Raw genomic sequence first — 23,531 nt, 5'->3', positions numbered from 1 at the left:
TCTCACTGAATGCAGCATGTTCTTCATGTTTTAATGTTTCTCTATCATTGTTCTTGTGTTACAGGCAAAGCCTCTTCTTCAGCTGGCACTGGCAGATTTCCTGGCATCGCTTGTTTTGATGATCACCGCCATTATTAATTTACCCCATGAAATCTGGTCGTTCAGTGGAGAGATGTGCAACTACGGATTGCCTTTATCTTTGGTGAGATATCGCTGACACTGAAACATGAAATCAGTCCTAGCTGTTAGTTATCTAATCAACACGATTTAGGAGAACATGCAATAAAAGTCTGAAAGTAATCGTCAACATCGCTTCTGAGGATATTCACACTACATGAGCATATTCAGTGTGCAAAAACAAATATCTAAGGTGTATGACACACAATGCCCTGTACCATGCATTTGCTGAATAATGGCCTTGTTATGCAATGACTTCTGTGAGAGGCTAAAAAATTAAAATCTCTGTAACAGTGAGACGTTGGTGTAGAGTTGCACACAAGATGTCTATTCAGTCCTTTTGGATTTTCTGCATTATTGTGTGTCGCCATAAAACAGTTGAAGGGCCACATGCATGCACATATTGTATAGAACACTGAGTCATGCACTGCCCTGTAAAACCCTCAGTTGACACTGAGCTGACACAGTAGTACAGTAAAAACATGAGTGTATTATTTACAGGAGGATACCCACTGAGAGGTCACCACAGTAAAGGAACTGTTTATTAATACGGCTTAAAACACAGTCAGATGTTTGGGCACATATTATGAAATCTCATTTTTATATACACTACTAGTCAAAAGTTCGGACTAACACAGATGTATTTTTTATGCTCCACGAGGCTGTATTTATTTGTTTAAAAATGCAGTAAACAGTTGAAATATTATTACAATTTAAAGAAGTGTTCTCTATTTTAATCTACTTTCAAATGTAATTTATACCTGTAATACCATGCTGAATTTTCAGCATCATTACTCCAGTCTTTGGTGTCACATGATTTTTCCAGGACTCTTTAATGAGTAGAAAGTGTAAATAAACAGCATTTATTTGAAATGGAAATATTTTGTAACGTTATAAATTAATTTACTTTGACTTCTGATCATTTTAGTGCGTCTTTGCTTAAAAATATAAAATCATATTTACTCCAAACATTTGAGTGGTAGTGTATATTTCATGTACATAATCTATTAATAATATATAATATATATGTATATAAGACTGAATAAAATGATATTGTTATATATTAAATATACATCAAATATTTAAATATTTTGGCAGAATTTTACAGGTATTCATGCACATTTCATATTTGTCAAAATGAATTTGAAGCAATGCAGCAAAAGCCTTTAAATTGAAATGTCAAACATTTTTTGTGTCCAAACACTTCACTGTGGAGCTGTGAGGAACTTCAGTAGTTTAAGCATTAACTCTCTGTGTCTCCTCAGGCCTTCTACTGCGTCTCGTTTCTGCTTGTCATCATTTATGCCTGTGAGTCAGCACATGCGTTTCAGGGATGGAGGGAAAAACCAGTGCAGGAAGCCTTGGAAACCCAGGTGAGCAGTGTTTCTGCTCATAAACGTTCACTCTCCGTCACTGATATATATATAAATCAAATCAGTGTCTCTATTACCTAACATGACACGCAGGTTTGAATGCTTGCTGACGTAGCAGTTTGGCAAAGTCTGAGACCAGTCAGGCTGTGCCACATTCCTCCCGTATTTTCTTTTTCTAGTCTCATACAATAATCTCTGTTCGGTGCATTTCGTAGAAATACCCCTGGAGTTGTTTCTACCTGACTGAACCCTTGAGATCACTAAAATCACTTAATATAACCTAATGTATCAAAACCTGTTCATTTCGCTCAGTGTAATTACCAACTAGAACTAAAAACATAAAAAAAAATGTTTTATTTAAAATAACATATTTTATTTCTGCTAGTCTCCAACATTTCTAAAATGTTGTTCTAGTTTAATTTTAAGTAAAGTAAAAATAAATAAAATGACTATATAAACTATATAATAATATTTTAGAAAATAGAAAAAGTACTAAAAAACACTGGGTCTCATTCACTAAATATGCGTAGGCACAGATTTTTACGTGAAATGTGCGTACGGACGTTTTCACGAATAAATCATGATTCATCAAAAACTTTCGTACTAAAATTTATCCTAAATGTACGGAAAGATTCAAGAACAACTTATACCACACGTACGCAATAATCATGTACAACCGGGGCCTTATAAACATGTGTTAAGAACCCTATATAATTAGATGTTATCCTTAAATAAACGGTGATTAATGTGTCTCATCTTGTGTTTAGAGGCATGGCACACTTGGTACTGCTTGAAGACATCGCGGCGCGTGCTCTAAGGAGAGAGCGCGTCTTTAGAGAGCGCACAGATATGTTTGCGGAGAGTGACGAATGGCTGTTCAGTCGCTTTAGGTTGCCCAGAGAAGTCCTCATTGATTTATGCAATTCACTGGAACCACACCTAAGCCACATCACCAACCGCTCTCACCTTATACCACCTTATTTTCAAGCCTGTGTTATAACCCATGCTTCTTTTTTACCTGTGCCCGTTATGCCAGTGGATACACTTATAAATAATAAATTTTTCCTGGCTTCCACCTCCGACAGCAAAACCTCACGTTCATTATCGTTTAAAGTTATTTTTCTTTGTCTTTTGTTTCGGTGCCATAATTGTCTTTCCCTGTACAAGTGCGTCGTTGTGGAAAGCCCTTATATGAGCTGGTTTGGGCATGAATTATGCTAATTACTGACCTCGTGCACGTGGGCGCTCATTTAGAAGACTCCAAATTCACTAACAGAAGAACGAGTTTAAGAACAAGCTCATGTGCGTACGCACGTGTTGTGAATTAGGCGGAAAGTTCTCGTGAGAAGTTCAAATGTGCGTATAAATAAGAAAATTGAACGCAAAAATTAGTGAATGAGACCCACTGATTTAGGAGATACCACATTTTACCTATAACAAAACAATTGTACAGTAAATGCTTAAGACATTATTTGTATGATTAGAATAAATCATACAAATACAGGAATAAATTACATTTTAAAATATATTAAAACAGAAAACCAATATTAGAAATTGAAATAATATCTCACAATATTACATTTTTTTCTGTATTTTCGATCAAATAAACAAAGCCTTGAGGACCACAAGAGACTCCATTAAAAACATAAAAGATCTTACTGATCCCAAACTTTTGAACGGCAGTGTGTGTGTGTGTGTGTGTGTGTGTATGTGTGTGTGTGTATACATAGATAGATAGATATACACATCCTACTTATATTGTACTATTTTTTTCTTGCATTCATTCAGTTAGCACAGTTAACACTCAGAAGGAGGAGGTTTTGTCTGATCTATGTCATTGCGTGGTGAGTAGTTCCAGTTTGCTTTCATTAATGCATTTAAATGATTTATGTAAAACTGTAAATATGATAAAGTAATGCTTTGCAGTAATTTTATTGCATTGTTTATGTAATGATCTGTATGTTTACTTATTATTGCTTTAGGTTTGTACCAATAATTGGATACTTTATCTACATACGTACCGTCCATTACATGGAAGCTACTGTTACACCAGCACAGATGCCAACCCTCAGCAGTGGACCCTCTCCCAGGTTCTGCAACAGGTACAAAAAAGAGATTCGTTCTGTATGTGAGCATCTGTATGTACATATCTGTGTCGTTTTACTTCATTCTCGTCTGATTTCTCTTGCAGCTGCATTCTCTTCCTGCATCTCATAAATGACTCTTGCATAACAGTGGTAAGAAATGATTACAGGCCCCATCAAACCAGTTCAGCTAAATCACCTCTGAAGCTGTTCCCATCATGCTGTCTTTTGCCCAACAGGATGCAGCTCATGCTAAGTTCATTCAAATTTTCACATTGAGCAGTGTGTTGACGGTCATCATCGTCTGCACAGTGAGTGCACACAAGTTTATCAATAATACTAATCGCATCATTTGACACATATTTCCTCAGTGTGAGCTACCATAAAATCCATAGGTGCTGCATGTTTGAAATAAATACCACATGGTTTGATATTTTAGAATAAATACTTTTGGTCACTGTAGGTGTTTTATGTAAAGAATCTCTTGTAATACGCTTCTCTCATCCTGTAGGTGGTGTACTGTAAGTTAGAGAGCTCTTATAGGCGCTATGAGAACACAAGCCTGATCACAAGGATACAGAGACATCCAGGTGGGATTTGGCCTTCGGCTCGATATATGATCCTTGTTATCATTTTCTGCTGGGCACCAGGTCAGTACAATAACACAAACATGTTCTCAAATGCCACACATATTCCTATATTTACCTAAAAGTTTGTAATATTTTTATTAAACTAAATGATGTTTAATTTTTTTTAGCTCTGCTTCTCATCTGTCTGTCTTTCGCACAACCTAGGATAAAACATCTCTTCCCTCTCTATGTCATACAGGTAAATCATGTTTTCAAAAGCAGAACATATGTTAAATAGTAATAAATTATTTACTATTTATGTAAGATTAAACATTAGTAATGCATCTTTTAATTAACTCTTTCTGTAGACAGAAAGAAGTTGTTGTCGTTATCAATGAGTCACTGAATTGTGTACTCAACCAATTTCGTTAAAAAATGCTGCTTCATTCAGGATCTAAATGAGTGACTTTCTGTATAAGTAAGTTGTTGAACTGTTCACTCAACCAATTTGTTCAAAAACGCTGATTGGTAAAGGATCGAAACAAGGACTTTCTTTATGAGTAAGTGATTGAATTGTCAGTCAACTGATTCATTTAAAAACACTGATTAATTCAGGAATTAATCGAGTGACTGTATGAGAGAGTCACTGAATCATTCTTTCAGTTGATTCATTCAAAAACTGGTTCATTCACTGGCCGAATGAGTGAGTCATTGAATTATTCACTTAACCAATCTGTCCAAAAAAAAAAAAAAAGATTTATTCTGAAATGAAGAGGGACTGACTGTACGAGTGACTCATTGATTCATTAACCTTTGATTTATATCAAAGCAAAAAAACATACAATATTGTGTCTAAAATATATAGTAGTTATTTAATATAAACGTCTTGTATAAGATAGTTTGAGACTGATAGAAACAGACATTCTAATCGTGGAATATTTTCTCCCATGTGCTGCTGTACAGGCGCTGTCAGTGTCACTCCAGGGTTTTCTGAACAGTATTGTTTACGCATGGAGACGACGTAATTTCAGAGACGCCGTGCTGGGCGAACGTCTGCCTCTCATGGACTATTCTAGAACCTTCTTTGACCAATCATTAAATGAGCCCTCATGAGATCACAGAAATCATGTACATGTGTGTAAAAACATAAGTTTTCTTTTACAAATATGTTTGCTTAAATGTTTTCTATTTATTTTTATAAATATATTTGTGATAACCGTTGATAGAAAATGTTATATATTTTGCTGCCTGCTGAACAGTAGTCTACTTAAAATTTATAAAACAATAGTTTAGTTTATTAGTCTCGAAAAGACAAATTATTAGTTGATTATTTTCAAACCATTTACAAGAGTGATATATAGTAACTGTATATTTGATATATAAGATGTTAAACTGCAGTTTTGTTCAATAAATATCTGTGTAAAGCCGTTAGCCAGTATTTATATTTCTCTTGCCTGAACACTTGACTGAAATGTTGCTGATTCATTTCTTACCTAACAATGACAAAGCAAAGTGTGCAACCGAGCGGTGCTAGTAAAATGTGTCCTGTGTGATATCATAAAGTTCTTAAGTGCAGGACAGGATGATCATGTCACATGTTGAGTCCACAGCATGAACCATCCTTTGGTTTCAGGCTGCACACAATCCGATCCAAAACTGAAAGAATAATGAATAAAATCCAGATATATTTCAGTTGTGGTTGATTAGCCATTATGTTTATTGTGTTTAATGCAGCATTGCAAGGGCCATAAAATTGTAACGAGTGGAAAAACACAGGATCATGTGGTCTATTACATAAACGTTATATAATTTGTTGATATCAAAGGTGATAGCAAAATTGCTTCATAAAAACATCATCAAGCAGGCTAACTTTTTAAGTGGCTAAAAAACAGATCCAAAGCCTCTCATAGATCATATTTACATAAATAAGGATTTAAACAGAATTATATTTTGTATTTGGCAGCCATGCTTGGTATTAAATGTATAAAACCTGAATGTTTATCAGTCAAAATACAGTTTCAAGACACCTTTGAGCAAAGCATTTGGCTGTCTATATTGTTGAAAATAATGACAAATTACTGTTTTAGTGATCATTTGATTACAAAAACCAGTATGCACATAAAGTATATTTATATGGGATCAGCCCTGGGATTTCCCTTTAGCAACTTCCTGACTCAAACAATGAAACTGACCTAATTTCACAAAGTTTGTCTGCGTTATTTCCAGATTTTATTAAAGAAATATGCTCAAATCAGGAAAACATAGTATTTTAACTGTAGCATCTTTATGACTTATTAATTCACAGCAGCAGATTTATCTAATCAGTAAAAGCAGATGACTGTTTCTGAAAAAAGCATATTTTAATGATCACAAACAGCCGTTTTTACAGTCAAAAGGCAATAAATCTATGCATTAAGGGTCTCATATACTGTATGTTTATTTATGTTCATTTTTACATTCTATCCTGACAAATATATGCTACTGTAATAAAAAACAGTAAAAATGTGCATGTGTAACACAAGGCTCAGTGAGGCATGAAGAAAACAACTGGAGATTCACTGAATTTAAAATAAGACTCCACGTGACATCTAAAGTGTGACATGACAAACCATGCATGAATGCTCAAGATGACACTAACATGAGGGCTTCAGAATAAAAGCACATGAACATCTGAATTATGTTAGAGAGAACCAGACGAGGGGAAAAGGGCATGGAATTTATGAAAAAAGTTATTATGTCTACAGTCATAATATGGTCATAAAAAGTCCTTTGGCTGCACAGTGATGTCAGACAAAATCATTTATGTGGGCAGTTTCATGTGTATGTGAAAAATCATTGAAGAAATTACTATTATACCCCAGTTTTCTGGTTACATATTTACTGTGTCTCTTTTATTATAAAAAATTGGCATTTTACATCAATAAAAAAATAAATGTCTAAGGGCTGTTTTTATTTAAAGAACTTCATACTACAATAAAAATTAATTAAAAATTAAGGATTAAATAACAAACTAGAGCATGTGCTATATTGTGCATACAGTATGCAATATAAACATGCAAATACAGATCACATTATAGCTTTACCTTGGGTTCCTTGTTGCTGTATTAAGAAGGGTTTTTTTTATTAAAAATGTTAATGATATAAATATTATATATATATATATATATATATATATATATATATATATATTAGGGCTGTCAAAAATAGCGCGTTAACGACGTTAATTAGTTGTTTGTTGTTAATTACGTCAAACTTTTTAACGCATTTCAGGCATGCGCAGTGTGACAATTTATTCAGGTCAGGGAAGTCTCGTTGATCTCTGAATTCTCAAGATAGTAAAAAAGAGCGGCGAGCACCGCGACGAAAACACAGAAGAAGCTTAAGGTTTTACCCGAGTTACTCTCAAATACATTCATGCCAAACTCGATAAACAGAGACGACTTTGGTAGTTGATACGCTGGAGCTTCTTCCTGTTATAGCGCATACATGCAGCGAAAATTACAGCTGTTTGGAAAAGCATATGCATTTTTACTTGGTTTTACTGGCACTTGAAGCCTTCAGAACGTGAAAAATATCGCTCCTAAAGTATTGTGGCAGAGCAAATGAACACCTCCCAAAAACAAGAGTGCCCAGAGTGCTGCTTATGTGATGGTGGCACGTTTGTGTTTCTGAGTTCATTCTTGTTTCTCTATGCATAATTTCATAGATATGTGGCTATATTTAACCACTGGTTCACCTAAAACTCTTACACTATCTGTAGTTAAATGGCATGGTTTGATATAGTGCTCAGGTAAATTTGATTAAGTAAATGTTAAACTTTTGAAATTCAGAAAAAAAGAACCACATATTGATGAATCAATACATGAAAATTATGTATCTGTGTCCTGTTATTTATCTTTTGGTATTCATTTCAGAAAAAAAAAAATGGTTAGGATTCAGGTGTAATTGCAAATAGTGATTAATCATGATTAATCCACTGAAAATTCTGATTAATTTGATAAAAAAAAATTAATCATTTGACAGCCCTAATATTTATATATTCTATACTATATATACTATATATATTTGTTTTTCTTGTATTTAAAAGTTAATTCATTTTGTTGTGTTTATTTTTTTTTTGGGGGGGGGGTCATTTTTATTATGGTTTATGTCTATTTTTGAATAATTTTTATTTAAGGTTTACTTATTTTAGTACAAGTTGAACTAAATGAAAATAAGAAATAATTGCTTTGGCAACTAGCTGAAATTAATCTTATTTTTTATTTCAGTTAAATTTCCGTTTCTTTTTTTCAGTTAATGTTTCAGTATAAAAAAATGGTTTAATGGTTGTGGTTTTAGTTTTGGTTTGAATTTACTTTAATAACCCTGTTTCAAGGGGCGGCAAAAAGGAGGTACTGAGAAAGACAAGAAAACCGTTGAAATAAAATAGTAAAATAATAAAAGAAATTCAAACATTTACAGCTATGTATTATATTATATTATTGAATTATATGACTTCCGCTCCACTCGGAAGTCCATATGAGGGAGCGCTGTTGGACCAATGAAAAAAATAATAGCGAAAGTAGTCATTTCTGTTAAAACATGATATTTATTTTCACCGAATTGTGTTCATCTGACAATGCTCTTGGTAATCCCCACAAGGCTATGTCATAAACAGCACTTTAGAAATGACATACTCTCCTCAATAAACCTCAGTGAGCATTACACCTCTTTTAAAAACACAACCACATCATCAAACACCACAGCACAATCAACCTACATCAGATTAGATGGGTTCAAAGAGAGGGGAAAAGAAACAGACACAATCCACAGTCCTTTCTCCCATCTCTCCACACCAACTGTCTACTAATGAAATCATCCACAAGACATCGGACAACATTTACTTCACCAAGAACAACTTCTGATGATTTTTCAGTGGTTTCATCTCTACAACTCAATATTTACACCATAATTAAATTAAATGTCAGTAATGACAGTAAATACATTTATGTTACAAAATATTTATATTTCAGTACATCTTTTAAACTTTAGATTAATTAAAGAATCATGAAAAATGTATCAGTTTCCCACAAAAATATTAAGCAGTACAACTGTTTTCAACATTGATAATAATCAGAAATGTTTCTTGAGCAGCAAATCAGTATATTAGAATGATTTCTGAAAGATCAAGTGACATCGAAGACTGGAAAAATGATGCTGTAAGTTCAGCTGCACATTTTGAAATATATTCAAATAGAAAAATGTCATGTAAAAATGTACTGTTTTTACTGTACCCCAAAGCTTTTAATGCTAGTGTAAGTCACTGCATTAAAGCTGCGGTAGGTAACTTTTGACGCTCTAGCGGTTAATAAACAGAACTGCTTGCGTCTTGCGGAAGAACATTGTAGCCGGAGCTACTTCTTTCTGTTTATGTCTATGAAGAATCACAAAGGTACTGGGTTACTCCGCCGCGGTACCCCCGAAGCAATCTAAAATAGTCCGAATATAAACACTTATTATAGGTGCACCCTAGTGATTCAGGACAAGCTAAAAACACGGTTTGGAAAAATGGATTCATGGTGTACTCGCTTATCATATAAATTTTTCTACATTTTGAACACAAACAAAGTTACGGAGCGCAGCTCTGATTGGTTATTTTTTACCGGGAGCGATGGAGTTTCTGCAAATGGCAATAGGACCACTGGGAGGAGCCAGAGGAGCTTGATTTTTTCAGAGATTATCTGTCTCATATTCTACTGTCAGGACATAATGACAGGTTTAACAAATATGTAAAAAATATTTTTTTACAAAAGTTCCCTACAGCACCTTTAAACTATCAAAATGAATTTAGTAGTGACAAAATTTTGAGCTGCTGATCATGAATATATGCAAAAATCGGGATTAATGACTAAGGAATCAGGAGCCCAAATATTTAATTAGCAAAAAATTATGCAAAATGCCATTCCATTGCCAGTAAGAGATATTTAACCACTATTGACAGGTGTGATAAAAACTTAATTTCAGTCCTGACCTACATAATCTGGTTTTGAGGAATGAGAATAACACCAATAAAAAAAAAATTACTGGACTTGGCTTGAAATCAAGTATAGGCAGGGTAAAGGTTTCAACGACAAGAAAAATGTTGAAATAAAGTCATAAAATAATAAAAGAAGGTGTAGGCAAACATTTACAGCTATGCATTATATTATTGAATTTGTACACGGCAAATCAAGTGTCAGCTGACTTCCGCTTCACTCAGAAGTCCATAGAGAGGGAGCGCTGTTGGACAGGGTTGGCATGATTACGTACCATCATCACGTTACGTCCACGGGTGATAAAATCATTGTAGCCGATCTCCTCCATCACCCGTTCCTCCAGCCCCAGCTCCTCATCCTCCAGTGCCTCTCTCAGACTCTGGGCGCTGTAAGCGTGAGCGTGTGGGTCGTGTGTGAAAGCGTGCGAGCGGAAGCCGCTCCTGCGTCCGTCGAAGCTGCCCCAGCCTCTGGCCCCCACAACCGTACTCATGTCATCAGAGAGATGATGCGCTCTGCTTGCCATGATGATGGAGGCGGCGCTGCTCGGAGCTCCACAGTGATGCTCGTGGACGCAGCGGGACACGCTGGAGGAGCGGCGGAGCTTCTGCAGACTCTCCAGCTCCTCCGACAGATCCTCCGGCAGCTCCGCTTCCCTCATGGAGAAGAGCTCGTACTGAGGAGGCTCCAGCACCTCCTGCATCTCTGCAGCGCTGAACAAACCCTTACGGCTCAGAACCTGCAGCAGACAAATACACATTAGCAAGGTAAATATTAGTTTATCATCACATGAATCACGTAACAAATATTAGGGTTTAAATCCTTAAAGTGAGTGCACAGTGACATTAACACAACATTTTACTTTTCTAATTATAAAAGGATATTCAAAGAGGAAAAAAAAGTTAAGAGGGCATGATTCTTTGACAATCGAATTACATTTTGATAAGAGATCGCAAAGATATTTTTGTTAAAACATTTATATAAAATGCTTAATGAACATGCACAATATGTGTGCATTAAATATATAAATTGAGACCTTTTTAATTATTCTTTAATTAATTATTAATTGTAATAAATGACTTTTTGGCATTATTATCCATGCTGTCATGTAAGCCTGCTTAGTCCTGGCAAGAATCATACTCGTGATTATTTTGGTCAATATTGAGATCACTGTTATCTACCCCAGTTAATTATTGAAATATCATATTTATTAAACATAAAAAAATATTTAAAAGTTTAAAAAACAAATCAAATAAAAAATGAAACTATTAAATAAAATACTTAATTTTACGCACACACACACACACACACACACACACACACACATATATATATATACATACATATATATATATATATATATATATATATATATAAATTATAAAAAATAATTTAAACTAGGTATATTACTTAAGATTGTTTATTTATTATAAATATTTACATATATCTATATATTTATATTATTTCCATGTTTCAAAAACAAAAATAAATATTCAGTTTAATTACTTCTTGTTAATTATTATCTGGAGTTCATTCTCCAAACTAGTGAAGTCTTTTTAAACTGCAAATATAAAGGTTTCCCAAAAACTTGCTCCTGCTCTTGGTCAAGCAAACAGCACAAAGTCACACCAATGGCTGAGTCAATACGGCTGTGTCAGGAAGCTCAAATAGACAAATGCACTGCAAATACTTTGATAGCGCCACAGTGTTTGCTTTTTTCAGGAGAATCAACCTACAAATGACTTATATTTGTAGCTGAAGAAAAGAAAGAAAAAAAAAACATTTACAAATCTGAAAAAAATATTTAGAATCTCTATGTGTATTTCTGACCCATGTTAATTTCTCCTCCTAAATTATGATTTTGATAAAGTCACCTTTTTTCTCGGCTGCTTCATCTGTATAAATACAGATATGATGAGAAGAAGCAAGACCACACCAGACGCCACTCCAATCACAGTGCTGTGAGTTTTACTCATGTGTTGGAAGAAGCTTTTAGACTTCTTTTCTGAGAGAGACAAGGACAACAAATGCAGAAGAATGCAGAAGAATACAAGAGAGAGAAAGAAAATGAAGATTTCTCCACCTAAATGAGAACAATAATAATTAAACTGAATTCTGAATACTTATTACTGCTTTAAATAACCAGGGTGCATGACGTTTCGAAGAAAGCTGGTTGAAAGACTGGCATGTGAGAGCACACCATACCTTTGCAGTTGTTCTCGTCCCAGGGAAACACACAGTTCTGAACACCATTACAAACCAGAGTGTTGTTGATGCACATGTTGCTGTGACAGAAGAATGTGTTGGCCGAACATGGAGCTGCAAAACAGAGTTTTTAATGAGATGCAAGCCACTTGGATGATGCAATACCAATGCAGCCCACATGATGGACCTCACACAACATGAATGAAATCTAGCACCGCTGGTCAGTCTAATTGTGTTTGCCAAGCAAAACTACTGAAGCACAGTGTTCTGACTTATTTTGGTAAGAAAAATATGTTTTTGTGTGTTTTTGCATTCAATGGATAAATAACAGCATATGGTTTTGGAACAACAGAATTAATGTCTGGATGAACCATTACTTGAATAAAAGTGCAGAATGTGAAAAGGCAGATTAGTGCTTACGTTCAGCAAAGACCGTGAAGAGCATACGGAAGCGGCTCAGTTTGCTGGTCTCGTCGGCCCACATTCTGACCACACCCACAGCGTTGTCAAGCGTGATGTCGTTGGCAACAGTGCTGCAGAACTTGGCCTTTAGGTCTTCAATGGCATTACTGCCTTCATAGATTGCAACAAAGTTCTTCTTACACTCATTTGAGTTCTCCAACTGATAGTCCAGAAAGCGGAGATAAATCTGTGTGTGTGATAGAGAGACAAAGAGACAGTTAATGCCACTGTAAGTACATAGTTTTATTCTATGGCTATCTGAAAAACTGTCTGATTTTGATCACTCACAGCATTCGGTTGCTAAATATTTTTATTTCAAGCCGCCAAACTGCATTATTATTCATTTTCGCAGGCCACCTATTTCCTGAATATCTGAGTTAGACTGATGAATCTACAGTGACTTACTTCTTATACAATTTCTGCATTTAATTGTATTTATTTATTTGGTAAAAAACAAAATTTTAATTTATTTAAATGTGTGTGTGTGTGTGTGTGTGTATATATATATATATATATATATAAACATATTTTAGTATTACAGTTAATCAATTTATATTTGTATTTATTATGTTTAATTTTTATATTTTTTAAATGCATGTATGCATAAATTTATTTATTTTAATGCATATTAGTATATTTTTTTAAATCCATTATATATTTTGGATTATTTTGATTTTATTTGTTTTTCAGTTGAATAATGTTTGAAGATCAAGAAAATCCTCTGTTAAATTTTTTTTTCAATAAATGCACGATGTTCCAAAGTTAATAAGTAATTGTGGTAGATGATTATGATCTCAGTCTCTATCAAAATAATCACGATTATGATTCTTGCCAAAACGAAGCTGCTCTAAAAGCATGGATAATAATGGGGAAAAGCCATTAATTAAAATGAATAAATATTCAAATTAATAATTAAGAATATTTAAAGTGTACTCAATTGAAATATTTAATGCAAAAGCCAGTCATGATGTGCATATTGATTGAGCACTTTGATAGGGGGGTTTATTTAATGATAGTAACCAGCTGACTGCATGTTATCTTGTATCTTACACAACTTCATTCCAAGACTCGACATCAGTGACTGTACATGATCCCTTACAAATCTGTGAGAGAAACAGCTGTTTCAGCACAGCTGCATTACTAACCTTAGACATCGGTGGAGCTCGTATGGTCCAAATACAGTCCAGTGCTTCCCCTGATTTCACCTTGTTTTCCTCCTCAACTTGACTAGATCTGATTATACCATCTGATCCAGACATCTCAAACTGACAGTCTGACAGGAGGAGACAGTTAAATCAACATTAAAATATTATAACTATATATCTTTCAAGTACTTGAGAAGAGACCTGAGGCTCTCCAGACAGCAGCTGGGAAAAGTAATACTAATAAATTCTAGGGCACTAAAATATTCAGGAGTTTACATAACCGATGCACTAAAGATGGAATTTACATTTATATTTGTTGGGTGCAGTAACCATAGCAGCTAAATAAGAGGGTGTGTGAAATATCATTCTGATAGATAGCAAAACATTTCGAAAAATCAAATCTAAAGTACTTTAACAGCTTTAAGAAAAAGTCTTTTTTTTTATAAGAATGTGCTGCTAAATCAGGTTTAGATTTAGAACACATTTGCAATAGACCAGTATCCTTTTTAAATTTTCAATTATTGAGCACAAACGTTTATAGGAAATGTAAAACCATAAAATCTATGATTCTTTAAAAATGCTATTTACATATGTAGTCAGTGCAGAAGCTTTTATCCAAAGCAGTAAGTAGACAAACACCCTGAAATAACCACCAGCCGCACCATACTACATACATACTGTAAGAATTTCTGTTTACCTGGAATGGGATTCAAGAGTCCCCCAATATGGAGATGAAAGTCAGGATCTGGACTCAAAAAAGGTTTTCGATAAAAAAATAAAAATACAAATGGAAATGAGAAAAAGGGCATTCAAGTAAAAGATTCTAAGATTTAAATGCATGAAAAGATCTGCAAGATGCATTTACCTGCAGTATATGAATACTCCACCCTGAAGCCCAGGCCCTCCAGCTCCTCATCGCTGATAAACCTGATCCACATGAAACGTCCGGAGGACGTGACAATTCCTGGACTCTTTGCTCCGCAGAACCGATTAATCAAAGGAGAGAAAACAAACGGCCCATCACGGATTTCAATATTGTCAAAGCGGCACTCAAAGGACGGCTCGATGTAGTAGATGTCATCAAAGTCGAGCTGGATTCTCTTCCGTGGATGGGCTGAAGTGGATGAGAAACAGAGCATGAATAACTGTTACCACTGAGAAATATACACCACTGTTCAAACGTTTGGGGTTGGGAAGAGGTTTTTGAGAGAAAAAGTATATTATGTTTACCATGGCTGCATTTATTCGATAAATACAGTACAGTAAAAACCAACCCGATCTCATGGCAATTCGTACATATTTTACAAGGTGGCTTATTTGTACGAATTCGTACAACCACACTCGTACAATTTCATATGATTTTTGCCAAATCGTACGTATTTTGTACGAATGACCTACACCTAACCCCTCCCCTAAACCTAACCGTTAGACAAATCGTATATAATCGAACGAGTGAGGTCGTACAAATTCGTACGAACGAGTCACCTCGTAAAATACGTACGAATTGGTCGTGAGATAGCGTTGGTAAAAACAGTATTATTGTGAAATACAATATGGTTTTAATATATTTTAAAATGCAATTTATTCCTGTGATGTAAAGCGGAATTTTCAGCATTACTCACATGATCTTCAGAAAGCATTTCAATATGCTGATTTGCTGCTTTTACATTTCTTAACATCAGTTGTGCTGCTTAATATTTTTGTGGAAAATCATACTTTTTTCATGAATCTTTGATAAATATAAAGTTGAAAATACAGCATTTACCGGTGTTCGTAAAAGAAATCGTACAATATAAATGTCTTTTTTTTTGTCATTATTGATCAATTGAAAGAATCAAGAATGCTTTTATTAAAGGATTAGTTCACTTCCAGAAAGAAAAAAAAAAATTCTAATAATTTACTCTCTCCCATGTCATCCAAGATTGTCATGTCTTTCTTTCTTCAGCTGAAAAGAAATGTAGGTTTTTGACGTTAGCTTCAAAGGGCTCTTTATGATCCCAGCCAAAAAAAAGGGTCTATTTTAGCGAAACAATCTGCCATTTTCACAAAAAAAAACAAAAAAACCTACAAAACTACTTTTTAACTACAAATGGTTGTCTTGCACTGGCACTGAGATGCACATGTGTGTCCTCACGCCGGACATAACCATGTTGAGAAGGTCACAAATGCTTAGTTCTTCATCTGTGTACTTCAGTTTAAAAAGGTACAGTAGAGCAAAAAACTCCAACTTCAAAATCTTCCGACATCGTGGTTTTCTTTTTTTTTTTGTAAATTGCATTTGACTTTCTTACTTTCCTTTGTCACACATGATCTTTCCAACATGTCTACATAATGCATGAGATAGAACTAGTGAAAGAAGGTTAAAAAAGTCAATGTTTCATTAGATAAAACCCATATTCCTCGACTGGGATTGTGTGGAGCCCTTTGAAGCTGCATTGAAACCTCTTGGGTCCAACTGAAGTACATTATATGGATAACCTTAATCTCTTTTCGACTGAAGAAAGAAAGACATCTTTGATGACATGGGTGTGAGAAAATGATCAGGAAACTTTTATTCTGCAAGTGAACTAATCCTTTAATTCAGCAAGCACCCCAAACTTTTGAATGGTTCTGCAACAAGTAGGACACAGGTATCTGTGGAAGCGAGACTCATACCCTCCAGGATGTACACACACTCCTTGTTTGGTGGGTAAGTGTTGGGGTAGTTCGGAGAACTGAATGAGCCTCCATTTGCCGTCTGGATCAAGGTACCGCAGTGAGCCGGTTTCTTATCCTCAACAGCCACATTCTGAGGCAAGGCTAACAGGATACACACACACACATACACACACATAAGATGATCTACAATAAAGGTAATGTTATTAAAGCAAACCAGATGGGAAAGACTCATTAAATGTTCATTTCTTGTTCTGTTTCATTCTCTCTCACACACATGTGACTTTGCGTGCGAGTTCCCACTTCAAACCAACCTTGCGTTTTCTGTGCCAGTGCGAAACCCTCCTCTATCAGGATGAGCAGAACCAAGGCTGCAAGAAAACAAAAATGGGGCATGTTTACAAAGTCTTGGGCATCTTGGAGTGGTCTTGGACGTTCAGTGAACGTTTCTTAACAAGATACACACTATGAAGAAATCAAATACAACTCAGATAGCAGATATGTCGAAAATGTAAAAAAAAAGTCTTGTTTGTTTACAAGCCTGTTATTACTTGATCAATAATGCAGTAAAAAGAGAAATATAGTTTAACACTTTAAAAAATATTTTTGGAATGTAATTTATTCATGTGATGCAAAGCTGATATTTTCAGCATCATTTCTCCAGTCTTCAGAGTCACATGATCCTTCAGAAATCATTCTAATATGCTGATTTGCTGCTATTATTATTTAATTGCTATTTAAAACAATTGTGCTGTTTAATATTTTTGTGGAAACAGGATTCTTTAATGAAAAGAAATGTTTACAAACAACATTTATCTACCGTGATATTATAATTGTCTTTACTGTCAATTTTGATCAATTAAATGTTTACTTAATGAATAAAATGTTTCACTTCTTTAAAAAAATAAGTTGAGCAGTCTTGTCTAAATATACTTTTGACTTTTTTTGTAGGTTAGCTCTCTGTTCTGTTAAAGGTCTGTAGTGTTGTGTTCTGTCCTAGTAAATATAAATGCAACCAAGGTCTTAACGGTTTTCATAACAATATGAACATTATTACATTCAAACGTCTCACTAATTAGTTGTAATTACTGCTCTACCTCCACATTGTTAATTTTACTTCACACCTGCTTATACTGCTATTTCTCTGCCCTTGAAAACAAGATGTTCACAGTGAGATGTGGATGTTCAGGTCACATCCATCAAGCCTAAAATAAAATTTAACAAGCTCCCAAACTCCTGATCCTCACATACAGAGCTGAAAATTCACAAGTTTTATTAAAAGGGAAAATGACACCAATCTAGGATCTTTTGCAATCAGAGTTTAAGCTCAACGGCAAAGTTTTTCAAATTACTGCAGCACATGTTTGCCATTGATGTGATTTTCATGACATAAGGTATTGTGAGTTAGCTTATCAAACCAATTTATGTAATTTCATCAAACAGGATAGGAGTGAGACAAATCAATTGAAACCACAAAACAGAACTCTAAAACTTGCTTGAGTTTTTGATGTTGTTTCTCACTAAAATAAATGGGAATGATCCATCTGCATCAGCCTCTTGAAGCCATTAGAGATTATGACTTGAAGAATGATGTCATGAATGCAGTTCTAGGATATGTGGTTTGATTAAGGGTTTGTAGAAGAGCACCACATCTGCTCTATTTTCACTGACCAACATACAGACTGCGGTCAAAGCAGACATTCAACCTAGTTTGATATAACTTTACTAAAGGCTTTCTGGGCTGGCTGATCAAACAACAGAGTGAAAGCCAAGAAATAATTCTGTTTTGAGCTCTAAATTAAGTAATGACTGGATGTATGAAAAGCTAAATTAATTCAGATTAAAAAAAAATACTGTAGTATTACCATGGTTGCATTAAAATGCTATGGTATTTTACAGTGACATGTAAATACAGGCATACACTGTTAAATGTCAACCCATTACAATTGAAATCTTAAGTTCCATAGTTGCATTAATTTTTAAAAGCCATAAATTCCATTGAAGGTTATCTTTTGCTTTTTCCACAAATGTTAATTTGATTAATAATGAAGAAAATCGATGTTGACACTGAAAACGTATAAAGCTGATAATAACTGACAAATGATTGTGGCAAGTTGAAAAGAGGAAGACATGCTATTATGACAGTCATAAAAACAGTTATGATGAATCTGATACATCACTGTACCATGGTAAAAGCACAGTGATTTACTGTAATGTGTACATTACATATTTTCAAAACACGTTTGACGTTCGCGCAAATATATTGGCGTCAGATTTATAAAGACAAAAGTAGCATTCATTAACAATGAAGCAACATCAATAAGTAAAACATGAACTCACCCTCATGCATTTCCACTTTCAGTAAACACTTTTACTCTGGTGAGATTTTGTTATTTACATTATAAATGACATTAAGTTAGAGGGTCGCAATATGGCTCTGCAACTGATTTCATGAATAAAGAAGCATCTTTTTCCTGGAATAAATCAAATGGAAAAAATCCATTTGAAATCTCAAAAAAAAAAGCACCAAAACAAACTGTAGCCTACACGCCGAGACGTTTGCAGACTCCTGAGCGACGTGCTTCTGGAAAAGCAGTTCTCTTTTTGATATTGAGGAGTGAGAAGGCTCGCCTCATGAATATTAATTAATTCCATGACCTAAGCGCGGTATGTGCAGTTGATTGGCTGATAGGCACTTAATCTGAACCATTCAACTGCTGATTAATTCTCATGAATATTAATAACGTCAGTTTTTTTTTCCTTATGTACTGATGCGAGGCGGCAAAGAAACTACACCTGAAGCTACACTTATATTCTATGAAAATGTGTATTTAAACAGGCTTTTAATGATGCATAAACAAATTATAGTCGCAGCAATATATATATATATATATATAACCATAATAAATAATGGTTTATATTGCAGATATTTAAAAAGATATCGTCTTTAATCTTCAATTATAATATATAAATGTTAAATAATTAAATTATACATAAAAATATTATTAATATTAAAACTATAAATAAGAAATTAAATATATACAGCCGCATCCAAACTGCTTTATTCACTAAGGGCTGAGGTAAGTCAGAGCAGTAAGTACTATCTATTAGTTTTTCAAAGGCAAGAGTCCTGGTCCAGGAGGGCCACCAGCACTGCATGTTTTGGGTGTCTCCCTTACTGGACACACATATTTCAGGTCTCTAACCCTCTATTAATGAGCCGATTAGTTATGTTAGATTAGAAGGCATCTGAAATGTATAGTTCTCCAGCCAGGACCAGGATTGAGAACCACGGCTCTAGGAAGATTACAAAGAAGCATCCACATGACCTTAGTAATATTCACAAGCTAAGTCTTGATAGTAGGATTCATAATATTGCGGATGGGGTCTGCACAGCTGTTGGAAACAAGGGATTTGAGACTTAACACTGGTCTCTTGGAGGGGTCTGTCCCACCCATGAATGCTTGATAAGCAGTATGGGGACCGAACTGATGAAGAGTGTCGCAGAAGCTGATTACATGGATGCTGTAAGGAAGGATATGAATTCTAATAATATCTGACATTCAACTCCAGATCACACAATGCATTGGCTGTCAAGGTTTGTCACACACTACTTAGCAAGCATCACTATTATTATTGCTCATAAACCCTTGTATTAAAGAGGCTTGGACATGGGGATTATCTTAGATCCATCTAAACTGGCAAATGTTTACAAATATTTCCCATAATTGTATTTTGAAAGATTCAATTATCATCTTCATTCTATGCATGTTAAATAAATGTTTGGTGAACTGCGATTAAGTTGACACCATTTAACTGTTGATTAATAAAACTTGTGTATATTATGTCATGTGACTGTTAGTCAGAAGGGAGTCAGCAAAGAATGCATATAAAACTATACATATTCTATAAAAAAAATCTACATGCAGTTTTTTTTTTTTAATTATGTACATAAATGCATTTAAGTTGCAAAAATAATGTTTAAACTTAACCCTAGTTTAAAAGGAATAATTCATCAAAAAATATACATTTGCTGAACATTTACTCACCCTCAGGGCATCAAAGATATAAATACGTTTGTTTCTTCATCAGAACGAATTTAGAACAATTTAGCATTACCTCAGGTGCTTGCCAGTTGGTCCTCTGCAGTGAATGGGTGCCGTCAGAATGAGAGTGCAAACAGCATATAAAAACCATCACAATAATCCACAAGTAATCCGTACGACTCCAAACCATTAATAAATGTCTCATATTGTTTGTGGTACAAACCTGAATGATGCTTAAAACATGCATCTCTAAGTGATTCAATTTATCATTTTGGACCATATTAAAAGTTTAAATGTGGGGCAATATTGCAAAATTAGCAAATATATTTCCCATAATTGTATGCTGAATGCAAATCATGCATAATCATTTTCATCCTTTATGTACAACAATATTTACTTAACATCCCAGAATTGTTTAACTTTTAAAAAAGTTTCAAAAGTAAACTTTGGCACTGTAAAAAAAAGAAAAAAAAAGAAAAATTAACAAAACCTTTTAAATTAAACTCCAAAATAGTTAAAATATATGCACTGTTTAAATGATCACAGAATAGTTATTTTCCATTCATGGCCCAACAAGACCATGCCTTCTGACAGCTAACATAAAAAGAGCTTTCATAAATAACGTAAGCTGCCAGTGAAGTATGATGGCACTTATTTGCAATTCAAATGAAGCTGAAACTCTCTTTCATCTCTGACAGAGAAGATGAGATCCTCACCTGAGAATAGAGATTCTGCCACATTAATTTACAATGGCCTAGATAAGGCAATGAAGCCACTCTGTGCTGAAGTCAGCCACTGAGGTAACCACTGAGGTATAGGATCTACACTTGGCCAGCTTTACCTACCGTGTGTTACTTAACAGAATAATACATACATGCATGAATGGATGGTTTGAAGATGCTTTCTCAAACAAAACAGGCAAAAATATTAATGCATGGCATTTTTTTTAACAGCTGCTACAGTATGTGCATAAAACTGGAAAGCAAAAACAACCATAAGGAGAAAACTTTTTTAAAACGTTTTATTTCATTATCATGTTTTATTTATACTGAAGAATTGAATATCCACTTTCTACGTGTTCTGGAAGTGGATCAAGTTATGGAAGTAATATGGGTTGTGAATAACATTTTTGCACATAAGTTGAATATTTATAAAATACTTTTAAATGTACAATTACTGTTCAAATGTGCCAAATCTTTCACTTTTTAAAGGAATAGTTCACCCAAAAATGTTCTTCAGCAAAACATCACTTATTCACAAGTGGAATGGGTTAATGGGTGCCGTCAGAATGAGAGTCCAAACATCTGATAAAAGCATCACGATAATCCACATGATTCCAGTCCATCAATTAACAATTTGTGAAGTCTGACGGCACCCATTCACTACAGAGGATCCATTGGTGAGCAGTGATGTAATGTTCCATTTCTCCAACTCTTTTCCGATTAAGAAACAAACTCATCTACATATTGGATTGTCTAAGCGTAAAAAAAAAAAATCCTGAAAATTTAATTTTTGGGTGTACTATTCCTGTAATATTGTGTAATGAGGTAATTCTCCTGTAATTCTGTACAATATTTTATATGTAATATAATCAGAAGATGCAATTAAACATCTATATGAAAACACATTTATTTTAGATAACACTAACACAAAAAGGTCAAAAAGAGCATCAGTTAGGCATGGCATTTATCTGAAGCATCTAAGTTCATGACTTGTGTGTATTTGTCTTCATGTGATTGCAGATCTAAGTCAATCTTGCTGTCGCGTCTGGTTGAGCGTTGAAGGATTAAGAAAAGAGTCAAATCTTTTTGTTAATCTGGTGCTTTGTAGGGCGCGAGAGAGACAGAGAGAGAGAGAGAGAGAGGGAGAATTTGCTAGTTGATTTCCTGTCAGCAAACTCAATTTCAGAGCAGGAAAAAAAAAATTCAGTGTTATGTATGAGTAAAACAATGTGTGACCTGCCAGTGAACCCAGACATGTAAATCGTTTTACTTAATTATATTTATATTAATAAACATGAATGTAAGTCATATTTAAACACAATCAAAATTTAACTAATTAAAATAACATTTACGTTTGTGTTTAAAACTATACAGCATGCTCAGCCAACTGAATTTTAAGAGTGGAAGAAAGACCATAGAATACAAGTAAACTTAACCCAAACACTTATGACAGCCATATGGCCACACACACACACACACACACACAGAGTGTATTAAATCTTTTACATTCTCAGAGTAGCTGTTCAGCAGAGCAGCCAAATGTTTTGCATCCTTCAGATCCATCAAAACAGTCTCATACTGCTGTAATCATTCTCTCTATACACACTCCAGATGTAGTCCCATAATGCACAACCACAATATCCTCTTATCAGAATCAGTAACATCACATGCTTCATATATGATGCTTAATATCACCTGATATTTTATATGTACATATATATTTCAAACCCACAACACAGAACACGTGGAAGATAAACCCTGTATAGCCAGCCATATGTGTATGTGATTTGAAGGGTTAAATCCAGGAATCACTCTGGATTAGATTATAGCGTGACAGGGCACACAACAGAACTGATTCCAAGATGACACTGAAGAAACAAGCAATTTTCTTCATATATTGTAATGCATGTGTAATGTTGACATTGGTAATCTCCTCAGAAAGAGTGGTTCTCATAGCATTCTTAATAATCACATAAATCCTTATTGCCAAACTGTGTTATTTACTGAACTGAATCTATCTATCTATCTATCTATCTATCTATCTATCTATCTATCAAATTTTCTCTAATTTCCTAATTTAGC

At 34.5% G+C, this 23,531-nt stretch overlaps 2 protein-coding genes across 2 annotated transcripts in view; one reads left to right on the top strand and one right to left on the bottom strand.

The window, feature by feature from the left end:
- The window catches only part of si:dkey-30c15.2 (transmembrane protein 116), a 7,956-nt gene extending 2,078 nt beyond the window's left edge, over positions 1 to 5,878 (top strand). Inside the window, exons 4-12 of the mRNA XM_026287124.1 lie at positions 65 to 202; positions 1,443 to 1,550; positions 3,339 to 3,394; positions 3,533 to 3,652; positions 3,742 to 3,787; positions 3,874 to 3,945; positions 4,146 to 4,284; positions 4,392 to 4,462; positions 5,167 to 5,878. Coding sequence (XP_026142909.1) covers positions 65 to 202; positions 1,443 to 1,550; positions 3,339 to 3,394; positions 3,533 to 3,652; positions 3,742 to 3,787; positions 3,874 to 3,945; positions 4,146 to 4,284; positions 4,392 to 4,462; positions 5,167 to 5,316 — 900 coding nt within the window. The 3' untranslated portion in view covers positions 5,317 to 5,878. The remainder of the gene's footprint in view (positions 1 to 64; positions 203 to 1,442; positions 1,551 to 3,338; positions 3,395 to 3,532; positions 3,653 to 3,741; positions 3,788 to 3,873; positions 3,946 to 4,145; positions 4,285 to 4,391; positions 4,463 to 5,166) is intronic.
- Positions 5,879 to 10,355: 4,477 nt separating this feature from the next.
- Positions 10,356 to 19,245, bottom strand: neto2b (neuropilin (NRP) and tolloid (TLL)-like 2b). Its single transcript, XM_026287123.1, has 10 exons — positions 19,022 to 19,245; positions 16,996 to 17,052; positions 16,682 to 16,825; positions 14,892 to 15,140; positions 14,724 to 14,771; positions 14,027 to 14,154; positions 12,840 to 13,068; positions 12,420 to 12,533; positions 12,089 to 12,219; positions 10,356 to 10,953 (listed from the first exon to the last, which is right to left on the bottom strand). The coding sequence occupies exons 1-10, from the start codon at positions 19,029 to 19,031 to the stop codon at positions 10,438 to 10,440; spliced, it is 1,626 nt and encodes a 541-aa protein (XP_026142908.1). The 5' UTR covers positions 19,032 to 19,245; the 3' UTR covers positions 10,356 to 10,437.
- Positions 19,246 to 23,531: the final 4,286 nt, after the last annotated feature.

This window comes from Carassius auratus, chromosome 18 (assembly GCF_003368295.1).
Source record: "Carassius auratus strain Wakin chromosome 18, ASM336829v1, whole genome shotgun sequence".
In the NCBI taxonomy this organism is placed as follows: Eukaryota; Metazoa; Chordata; class Actinopteri; order Cypriniformes; family Cyprinidae; genus Carassius; species Carassius auratus.
The sequence above is the reverse complement of the archived record's forward strand: the minus strand, read 5'-3'. Positions and strand labels throughout refer to the sequence as shown.

What these genes read in the sequence shown, in the direction of transcription:
- neto2b (XM_026287123.1), bottom strand. An exon ending in GGAGTATTCATATACTGCAG is followed by an intron (nt 14,772 to 14,891) that starts GTAAATGCATCT and finishes TTTTGAGTCCAG; the next exon opens with ATCCTGACTTTCATCTCCAT. An exon ending in GAGCTCCACCGATGTCTAAG is followed by an intron (nt 13,069 to 14,026) that starts GTTAGTAATGCA and finishes TCACACACACAG; the next exon opens with ATTTATCTCCGCTTTCTGGA.